General features: G+C 29.1%; 1 protein-coding gene across 1 annotated transcript; it reads right to left on the bottom strand.

Annotated features, from left to right (window-relative positions):
* Positions 1-7,276: 7,276 nt before the first annotated feature.
* LOC105790136 (rho GDP-dissociation inhibitor 1) lies at positions 7,277-10,445 on the bottom strand. Its single transcript, XM_012617573.2, has 5 exons — positions 10,030-10,445; positions 9,843-9,909; positions 8,937-9,155; positions 8,719-8,843; positions 7,277-7,535 (listed from the first exon to the last, which is right to left on the bottom strand). Exons 1-5 carry the CDS (start codon positions 10,174-10,176, stop codon positions 7,464-7,466), a joined length of 630 nt encoding a protein of 209 aa, XP_012473027.1. The 5' UTR covers positions 10,177-10,445; the 3' UTR covers positions 7,277-7,463.
* Positions 10,446-11,763: the final 1,318 nt, after the last annotated feature.

The raw sequence follows: 11,763 nt of genomic DNA, 5'->3' as shown, positions 1-11,763 counted from the left end.
GTGGGGATTGAATAATGGGTGGGAAATCAATGAATACTTCCTTAAAGGAAAAATAATGCAATCTGGATTTGGCAACTCTTTCAAGGAAAGATGACAATGTAAGTGTAAGGTAGGCTTTCGTAATCAACTTTCAACTAAGTTATATGACTATATTACTGCAAGATACCCTAATCATTGAATATTTTTTACCATAAAAGTTTTCTTTTACCTTAAATCAGATTACATTTTATTTTTAACTTAAAATGAGTAAATTAATTTTATATATAAACTAATCATTCAAGTTAAAGATAATGTAACGCCTCACACTCGGCCTAGAAATTATGATCTAATTATAAATGTTACATTGATAAATTAAAAACTTTAGCCATTTATTTTGAAACACGTCTTATTTTGAAAAACAAAAATTTGGAAAACTAATGGTAAAAAAACATTAATTTTAGCTAACCTTTTATGTGTTTTTAGAAAATCTCATACTCGAAAACACTTATTTTATAATAAGATCACTTAATCACTTATTTAGTATAGTAGCGGAAAATTTTCAGAGTTTTTAGTTTTGAAAACCGATGTTTATTTTGATAATTCGTATGATTATGCAGTTTTACGTTTAAAATATCAAAATCCGACAAAATGAACAAAAACCATAAAGCAAAGTCCAAAAACAGATATACAGTCGAGAAAAGAATTAAACATAAACCGTTTTATGGTATTATCCAGAAAATCAATCCGAGCTCCAATTCGCCGCCCGATCCTAAATTTGTTGTTCACCTGAGAAATCAAAAATAAAAAGGTGAGCTAACAAGATTAATGTGTAATTCAACCCTTAAAAGCAAACCAAATAGTATAATTCACACAAAAGTCAGAAACTAAACAAAATACATAGCATGACATATGATGCAATGCAATATAATTATCATATCAGATGCGAATGGCATGACATATTATGCGATGCGACACTTAATATCGAATAGATACAAATCCTACCCCCATCCGTTACACACCATTTTCGTCCATCCCTACACACCAATTAGGGTAATAAATACTCATCCAACCCCAAACAGCTAGCGTATGTCACTTTTTAGAATAGTACAAACAAGCTGCCAGAATAGCGTGGTAATCCACCAGAATTAGATAAATATGATCAAACCATTAGAACAGATATGTGGTTAAAACCACCAGATAAGGCAGATAATTAAATTGCCACACTTCCTCCATCACATTTTTATCTCACCCCAATGCACATGCAAATTAACACTAACCAGACATTCAGATACACATGTATCATACATGCTTTACACATCAGTACATGCTAACATGCTTGTAGAAGTCATACATGCAAAAGCATAATATTAGATTTCATGTATCAAAATCATATTTACCGCCTAACAAACCCTATGAAATAGCTAACCTTGATACCCACTTCAAATTATGGTCCTAATTAGAGTTTACCGAAAATGGGCCCATACGCCCTTGTGGCTCACACAGCCAGGCACACGGCCATGTAGCGTCGACAGAATGCTTTTTGACATCGTGTCGTTCATTGTTTTTCAAGACAAAAGGTACACACTTGATCGAAACCGGGACGTCAGTAGAACAACAGCACTAGGTTCTGCACATTGATATCCACCAACAACCAATTAACAACATTTACAATCAATCGAATTTTACTCAACCAGCGAATTAATAAACAACAAATGGGCATTTGGCTTTTGTCGAAATTCACCACCAGCCCCTAATTGAAGTATTCAACCACTTACCCTGAAAAACACAACACTTAATCAAGTCTAATTCGTTGGTGAACTATCCGTTTCGCATTCGTTACCCAACAAAATCGTTGAAATTAGTCAAAACCAACCCCAATCCAAACAACCAAATAACCCACTTACCTCTACATGAGAAACAAGAAACAAAATTTAATTCACTTTACCACCAAAGAATGCACTTACGAGACTTAATCTAGAATAGAAACACGAATTCCTCACTCAAAACACAGCACCACCGTGGTAAAACATCAGAAAACAACAACCGACAATCGTCAAAAGAGGAACTAAGATTGTATTTGCGCTCACAAAAACAAAAAAAAAAAGAAAAGAATGAGAAAATCAGCATAGGAAATTAGTCAACAAAACAAAAGAACTTGGATGTGGGAAAAAAGGAGAGAGAAAAAAGATGGTAGATTGGAAAAGAAATGGAAAAGTGGACGACAATCCACATGGGCGGCACAACAAGAGGGAATAAAAATAGTTCCATTTTGCACACACACAAGATTCAAAAATAGAACGTAAGGTGAAGCCTTACCACTGAACAGTAGGTTAATTCTTGTTAATAGTTGAGCAAAAATAATAAATAAGCTAGATTTTCAAATATAGGGGTTGAGACAAAAATAACAAAAATTTAAAGGAAGAGATTTAAACACAAGACCTCAAGCAAACATAACTAACACTTTGCTACTTCAACAAATTAACTACTTGACATGATTTCTACAACATTTAATTAAAAAAAGATAGAACGTGACCACTCTTGGTTCACTAACCCAATTTCTACCAACCTAGTTTTTGGGATGTGACAGATAAAATCTTTCTGATAAGTATGCTTCAGAAAATTCGATTTGTGTTCTTACACTTATATGTCATAAAAGGGTAAAAAGTATAATGTAAGCCATTGTATTAGGAGATGGATTATTTTTTGCCCTCTTTGTTTAAAAAATGGGCAAATTAATCCCTATCGTTATTCAAAGAATAAATTAGTCTATTCTATTAAAAATTTATCTATTTGTATTGTTAAAACTAGAATAACGATAGAATAACCAAACAATGATACATAGTGTATGCGATGTGTACCTCTTGTTAACGTATAAAAATTAATTTTAACAATAGAAATAAAAAAACTTTAACAAAAGGGCTAACTTGCCTTTTGATCTAATATATATGAATTAATTTACCTATTTTTTATTAAAAGGAGGCAAATATAATCCGACTCTTAATATTAATGCCTACGTGAAGGTTTTCTTTTGCATAATTATGAATTACACTTGCAAATATGTAATTGAAAGGGATTAACCCGGTTTTGGAAACAATTTTTTAGATGTGGGTAAATAAAACTATTGTTATTTTAACAGTGAAAATAAGACCCACTATCCCACAATTTCTTTTTGAAGTCGATGAATGAGACAAAAATAAGAACCCAAAAAACTTCTTAGTATTACCAACCAAACACATGGTTCTTCACGTTTTACAAGTTAAAATTTTCTATTATAATAATAATTATTATCATAATCAAGGGTAAAAATATTATCAACGTTGTTAGATTATATTTTATCCTTTTCATTTAAAAATTACAAATTAATTTTAGTATAGTAGATTAGAGAGTAAATTAATTTTTTATTAAAATTTTATCAATTTCTATTGTTAAAAATAATATGATGACAAAATAACTAAACAAGAATATGTGTCGTGTCATATGTTATATCTTACCCTAATATTCAGTGATCAATTTTAACAATAAAAATAGAAAAAATTTTAACAAAAACTAATTTACTTTTTAAACTAATGTACGTGAAATAATTTACCTATGATACTTTTACCCAAAATCAAGCATTACAAACATTAAAATAATTAATTAATTTATCCCACATATAATTTATACCATTAAATCAAAACATCATTAACAACTTTATAATCATTGTTGGCTGGTTTAATTTGAATGCTTTTAAAATTGAATAAAAGGAAAGAAAATGAACTTCTAAATAGAGGTTAAAGGCAGAGAAAGTCTTTAAAAGAGTGGAAAATAAGAAAAGAAAAAGCATATTAATGTTACTCAAGAGCAATTCCTTTAAATTTCATGATTTGGTATATGATATAAATTCATGATAAGGTGGAAGCCATAATTTTTTTAAAAATAATCCAGAAGAGGTGAATTCAACGTAATATTAATTTATAATATCATAACTTAAAAAGAAATTAAATTCATTTTTTAAACACCAAACTGCCGACCTAACTAAGGCTATCCAAAGATACGAATATAATTAATTTGATTAACATTACACATTTAATGTATTTATATTTTAAATAAGATATAATGATGATTTTACTTCTTAATATTTATACTTTTTTATCACTTTAGTTTTTTTTATAGCTAAATGATAAAAATGTAAGTGTTAAAATTAAATTTGTCATTATATCTTTAAATAATTTATGTTATGTTTATAATTATTAGGTTAAAATATGCCATAAGTCTCTTACTTTTATTTTTAGGAATTTAGTCTCTCTACTTTTCAAATTTCAAAATTCAACTCCAACTACTTGCACGGTTAAAATCATTTTGTTAAATTTAGGTTCATTATAAGGCTACCAAATAAGTATTTTTTTAAATGTCATACCAACAATTTTAACAAAAAAATAACAATATTAACAATTGGATTTGGATTTTGAAATCCGATCGAGAAACTAAATTCCAAATTTGTGAAGGTGTAGTTGCTTATGTTGTATTTTAACTACATTATTAAATATATTTAGGAAAAAAAGAAATAGTAAACATAAGTGAAACAAATAAAAGAAAAATGATTAATATATACGGAAGTATCTGAGCTTGGCAATTTATACTTAGTTGGTATTTATGTTTTTTTTTTTACTTAACTGGCACCTGAACTTGAAAACCGTAAGCTAACTTAGTACTTTTCTTTAGGTATCTAATTAACATTGTTAAAATATACTGGTGTGGCACTGACATGACGCTGACGTGATATTGTTAACTAATAGCATGGTGACACATGTCGACATCATACTTTGACATATGACAAAAATAAAATTATAATTTTTAATAAACATTTTAATATTTTGTTACATGTCAAAATGTGAAATTATCACGTATTATCATGCTATTAGTTGTCAGATCTACGTCAACTTATTTTAACTATATTAGTCAATTACCTAACAAAAGTATGGAATTGACTAACAATTTCTAAATTTAGATACCAAGTAAATATAAATTATCAAATTCAAATTTCCACCTATATATTAACAAAAAGGAAAGAGTGGAGACAGAGAGAGAAGCCGACAAAGGTGGCTGTCGCATGTTGAGTGGTTGGCTGCCGCCACGAGAAGAAGGTCGGATTAGAGCCAATCAGCATTGGCTGTTTGCTGTCAGCCATGATCGACAACTGTAAATTAACTAATTTTATGTGTCCATGAGTTTGCTCTATTTTAATATTCTTACTCTTTAATCCAAATTATTAGATAATCCAATCATCACCCCCCCATTTCCTCCTACTTTCCTTTCTTCCCTATACACCTCATTTTTAGGGATGTTACCAAATTCACCTCATTTTATAATTAAAATGCAGATATTTCAATATAATTTTTCAAAAAATATTTTAATATTTTCAATTTGGATTTTAGTCTTGAAAAATAAATTAAGAAAAATGTAAAAGAATATAATTTTTATAATAAATTTTATATATAAGGGTAAAATAATAATTTTATATAGCGAATTGATTAGATGGTTCATAATCCATTAGAAATATTTTATAATAAAAACTACTTCTTTAGAAGCGAATTGATTCATAATCCATTAGATGGCTCGAATTTTGCCATTCGTATTTATTTTTCTGCATGAAATACGACTATAAACTCAATTCGATTCTATTGATAAGAATCCATCCATCTCGAATAAGAAAAAAAAAACCCAACTCAAAATAGTTTAACTTAAAATAATATTTTAAAAATTAAAATTCCTGAATCTGAAAACGGATCCAAAAAAAAATCTGAACTTACAAATATGAATGACCTGAATGTAAAATAATTCCCTCAACCAGAAACAATATGAAAATCCTAATTTTTTTATTCAAAATTTTAATTAACACTTGCCTAGATTTGATGAATTTCCCACATGCACCTTGTTTTAACTAATAAAATCTTTTGGATTAATTTAATCAACAACTTGGACTAATAGTTTGATCATTGACACCTCTTTAAATAAATCTCAATTAACAATTAGAAATTCGTCAATCGGTTGGTGTAGATGCAAAATTTTAATCAAACTTAATTATACAAATTTGATGGAGATTTTCTAAAACTTGATTTAAAGCTGATATATATAATTGCATATACCAACCAGTCAATCATATTCTGAAACTTAATAATAAAATAAAACTAGTGCACCTATTTCAAGGGACATGTCCACAAGTTGCAATATGCAATGGAAAGAATGTACAATAAATAAATAATTCAAAAAATATGAAATTTATCACACTTTTAAATTTGTGAAGTATAAAAACTTCACTGGCGATGATCAAATAATTATATATATACATATAAGAAAAAAATGTCACAAACATTTTCTTTTTATCGTTAGAAATAAATTTATGTAATTATCTAGTATATAAGGTGATGGTAAGTTTTATTCTATAAGTAGGATTAAAATTTTGTTAAATATCTTATTTAATTTTTTTAATTTTTAAATACAATTTAAGAATATATAATAAAACCTCAACTCTCCAGTAACAATATACCAAATAATTATTCATAAATTTATGATAAAACTAATATTATTTTGATATGAAGTTAGAATGCATACAAAATGTATGGTTTTGGGTTGGTTACTTTTAATTGTATTTTATCATAAAATTTTATTAGGCCTCGGCTTAATGGTAAGATTGGATCTTTAAGAATTTTGTGAGTTTTTGGTCCAAATTTTAGTTTAAATTTTACCATGTGAGTTATGCTAGATTTATTCTAGTATAGGTCCGGATTTAGATATAAATATAAATTTATATATGAACTTTAATTTTTGCAATTATACATAACTCATATGTATACATGAAACTTTAGTTTTGATTTAAATGTACATATTTAAATAAATGAATATATTAATTTATTTTCATATTTGACTAATATGATTGTTTGTGTATATTATATATCAAACAGAAAATAGTGTTAATTTAATAATGTTGTCATGATTTGTGAAAATTGAATCTAATAAAATTTTCATGTATAAAGTCGCACAAAATCAAAATTTATGTATGACATTATATATTGAATCAAATACATGTATAATTTTGATATTTATCTCTTAAATTTATTTCAAATTTTCAACTTGCTTGTTTATTATAATGATTTGATTTTAATTATAAATAATCATGTATTATTTATGATTATACTTGTAACTAGAACATAAAAAATGTTAATAAAAAGAAAAGAAAAATAAAAGCATAAAATCATGCAAAGACAAGTAACGAACAAGAACAATGTGTCGAGACATCGTCATAAGCCAAACATGTTCCTAGAAATGCTAACTCTCTGCCCTTAAATTAATAGTAAAGTTCTTCCTAGTGAGAGAATTTTTTCTCACTTCATTGCATGAAAAATGTAGAAGTTAAAAATGTCTGAAAGGGATAAACTTTAATAGTGAATAAAAGAAATATGTATATAATACGATAAGAACATTGATGTGAATGAAGGGTGCTAGAGCTAAGCCCAGTCTTTACGAATGTCAAATGTGTAGTTGATCTCCAAGTGACATTTTTGATCATCGTCAAGAAACTGCAACAAAAAGAGAAATCGATATCGATAAGCATTGAAAAGAAATGTCAAACATGAATACATTAAAAAAATGATAAAATATTTATCTTGATAAAGGTAGCCAAATAATGATAAACATGAGCTATGATTGTTGTTGTCGTTGGTACAAGGTTTGCTGTTAGGAGGATTGGAGGAGGTTTACATGGGGTGCTGAGAGTCTCTAGTGGTAGCTTGTGAGTGTTTGAAGAGTTACGAAGATAGTTGGATAGAATTCTGGTAGTCCTTATATTAATCGGCTCTTTGAGGAGTTTGAAGAGCTGTGTGGGATTTTTTGGATAACCGTCGAGTGGGAAAAAGATTATATGAAACAAAAACGTTACATCATTCTGAATCTTTTACCAATTATTTAATGCTATTTCCTTATATTTTTATATGTAATTGACACATCATTTTGGCAATTTTTTTAACTTGAATCCTTGACCTTTGACCCTAAACCTTAAATTTTGAATTTAGAGTTCATGGTGCAAGATCCAAAGTTTAAGTTTTAAAGTGTAAGATCCAAAGTCCAAGGTTTAAGGTAAAAAAATTTATCAAAATGATGTGTCAATGATATAAAAAAAATGTTAAAATGACATTAAATAATTGATAAGAAATATATAAAATGATGTGACGTCTCTGTTTCATATAATCTTTTTCCGTGGGGAAGGTTGTAGAGTACTACCAGGAATGCCTTATTATGATGTGATTGGATAGGATTTAGTCTTACTCTTGTACAATCAAGAGTATAGTTACGGGAGGCTTTATGGGATATGATAAGAGAAGCATCTGAGTGGACATTGATGTAATTTGGTAATGGCACACGTGATAAGCATGCAAGAATCTTTGTACTAATGAACTCTTCCTTGGTCTAAGGGCAAAGGATGGGGTAGGCAAGTTCTTGGCCCCCTAAAATTACGAAATTTTATTTGACTCTTTATACTTTATAAGTTAATATATAGTAAAATTATAGTTTAAACTCTTATAAAAATAATAAAATTTTGATTTAGTCAATAAAATAATGATATTACATTTTAACCCTTATAAAAATATATAACATAATCTCCGACCTCAAAACAATTTCAGATTTCGTCCCTGTCCATGATCAAGGTGGTTGACTCGAGATAATCCGATATAACAAATGTAACAACAAAGTTGAACAACATACCTTTGATTTTGCAGTATATGATCCTCTAGCCATAAAACCAGAAGGGGCTGTTTCTTCTGGCATTTCATGCGTGTAAGGCTCTAGCTGAGGACTAAAAGTTCCAATCATATCTTTTGTGCTATAAACTAAAAAAAAAAAAAAATCATTTTCAGTCAAGTGTTTTTAATTCTCTCTCTCCTTTTTTTTTCATGAGTCAAAGACATAGTATATTGGCTTACCCTTAACACCTGTTTTCCATACAGTATTAGTGTACCTGAGACCAGATACAATGTTGTTGCTGACTTGAAAGGTGAACTTCAAGCGATATTGACTACCTTCTTTCAGTGTAAACCATAAGCCATGCGGCTTCCCATCTTCAGGGATCGGAAGAACCATGTCCTGCCTGTCCGCCGACACGATCGACACGCTAAGGAACTTCACTTCCGGATCGAGTGTCTCTGCAACAAAAAATGTATAAAACCATAACCAACAAATGCATTCAAAATGTTGTTAATTGGAGACGTCAAACCCTTCAATGGTTCGATATTGTTTCCGAACAAGGTTTTGTGTCTCGACTTCATGGAGAGCTTTAGTGCGTGAGACGACAGGTTTAATTGTCGAATTGGCTATGTTTGGTGCAGATTTTCTTTGATAGGGTTTGATTGTGGCCATTTAAGGGATAAGGGTTCAAACCCTATGCAAATATCCACATTTCCTTTGGTAGGACGAGGCACTTTGCGAACCTAATGCATCAAGCACTTGAGATCTCAATAAAATTGAGAGACAAAACTCTTGACTGGAAATAATATCAATTCGTTAAAAAATTCTTCAACTCTCAATAAACAACATTTAAAAACCTTTTTTTTGAAAGAAGTCGGCCTCCCAGACACAAGGGCAGCACTAAGGAGGGTTGGCAGGGTCAATGCCTTCTTTAAAATGAGAAAATATTATATTCGCTCCTTTAAATTTTATAAAATTATAAATTTATATATTAATAAATTATAAAATTATATTTTTGACTCCTAAAATAAAAAAAAATTAATTTAATTATTCAAAAATTATAAAAATGAAAACTAATATAAGGATGAAATTATATTAATGAAGATTTTTCCCGAAGTACTATTTTCGTGAAGAAGACTACCTACCTCCAATGTTGTTAATATCCACACTTCCAAGAAGCTGTTCTTTCCATTTCCTTAAGCTCTCGTCATCCTACACACAATAAAATCACCAAACCCCATGCATACATGCATATTGTTTATATAGATTCCACAACTTAAAAAGTCAAATTAAAAAACCTCATCATGTGTGTATGTAAGAAACAAAACAAACCTTGTCTTTTTCAAGCTGTTCTTTGAGAGAGCACTGTGGACCTAATGGAATAGCGTTGTCATCTTCATTATCATCATCACTCTCTTCAGGACGAGTTGCCTTGTTATCCTCAGCTTCTTGCTTGTCTTTGTTATCATCTAACGCCATATTAACTGCAACTTTGGAACAGCCAAAGAGACATCAAACAGTGTTCTTTTTTTGACCCTTCCCCAAACAAACAGAAACAAAAACAGAAAAAAAGGGGGTAAGAACAGAAAGGGTCACAATTGTGTGCTAGATGGTTAATGAGTTGAAAAACTCAAATGCACTTGGTCTTCGTTTGTTACTTTATTTATTTTTTATATTTTTTGGTTGGAACGTGAAAGAGGGTATTAGAAAGTGTCATATGTGATGATCCGAAATTTACTGCATTTGTTATTAAGGGGAAAGAGCCATGATTGAAGGTGAGATAAATGGAAACTGATAATAATAGAGTTAGATGGCCTTAAAATGGGATCTAATTTTCAGATAAATATTCTCCCAAATTTATATTATTTCTCGAATTTTTTTTTTGAAAAAGCGTTAAATCTGTTGATTTGCGAATAGGTATGAATTGTATTGAAAAATCAATTAAATTGATGATTGAACTAGGTGAATTGGTTTTTCTATTAATTTTATATATTTTTAATAATTTATTTGATTGAACCAGATAAATTAGTAGAATTGGTCAAATCGAAAATTGGTGGCTTGACTAGTTCGACAATTGGTTTGATTTTGAAAACCTTGATTTTTAATCAAATTAGATTAATAAGTCAAAGAAAACATTTTGATAGTACTCTAAAATGACATACTTTTATATGTTAATTACACATATATTTTGAGTACGATTCTACTAATTTGGGCTATTTATGGTTGTTTATCTTGTAGGGACTAAATTGATGGCAAAAGAAAATTTGGAGGCAAAAAATGTGAATTTAAAGATAAAATGAGTTAAGATGCAAAATAGGGAAGAATTGGTGCGAAAATATAAAGTGTAGAAGACTTGAAAAAATTTCAAAGAAGAAATTTATGAACATAAAACTTTTTAAATTTGAATTTTATTTTAGGATTATTGTTAGGATTATTCTGATATTATTTAGATTAAATTTCAAATTATATCTTTTGAACATTATCATCTAGAGTTTAAATAGGAATAAACAATTTTTTTATTTTTTTATAAAAATACCCGGAGGTCAACATCAATTTATTAAATCTTTCATCACTAACTCATAAATATTCTCAGGGTAATCCAACTTAAAAATCGAATTACAGTTATCAACAATAGCTTGCTTACAAATAAAATCAGCAATCTTATTACAAAATCTGTTGGCCTACAAGACCTTGGAATGGGTGAACTGCTTCAACTGCGTACAAATCACCTCCGTGTAAAAGCCCAAAGGAGTAATATCCTGCCCCCTTTTATTAATGCGGTTTACCAGACTGACACAATCAGTCTCAAAATATACTTTTTGGATATTTAAAGTTTGGGTAAACTACAAAAGTAATCACTTTTATTTGTCTCATATTACATTTTAGTCATTTATATTTGAAATGTTACGTTTTAGTCACTTACGTTATCATTTTATTACCAAGTGGTCACTCTACCGTTAAACTCCGTTACCTCCCTAACGACGACCCTACGTGACAGTCTAAATGGGTTTTAAATGCCAACTTAGATATACTACGTGGCAATTCAAATTAAATTTATTTAATTAA

This window comes from Gossypium raimondii, chromosome 7, assembly GCF_025698545.1.
Source record: "Gossypium raimondii isolate GPD5lz chromosome 7, ASM2569854v1, whole genome shotgun sequence".
Lineage (NCBI taxonomy): Eukaryota > Viridiplantae > Streptophyta > Magnoliopsida > Malvales > Malvaceae > Gossypium > Gossypium raimondii.
This window is presented reverse-complemented; position numbering and strand designations above follow the sequence as displayed.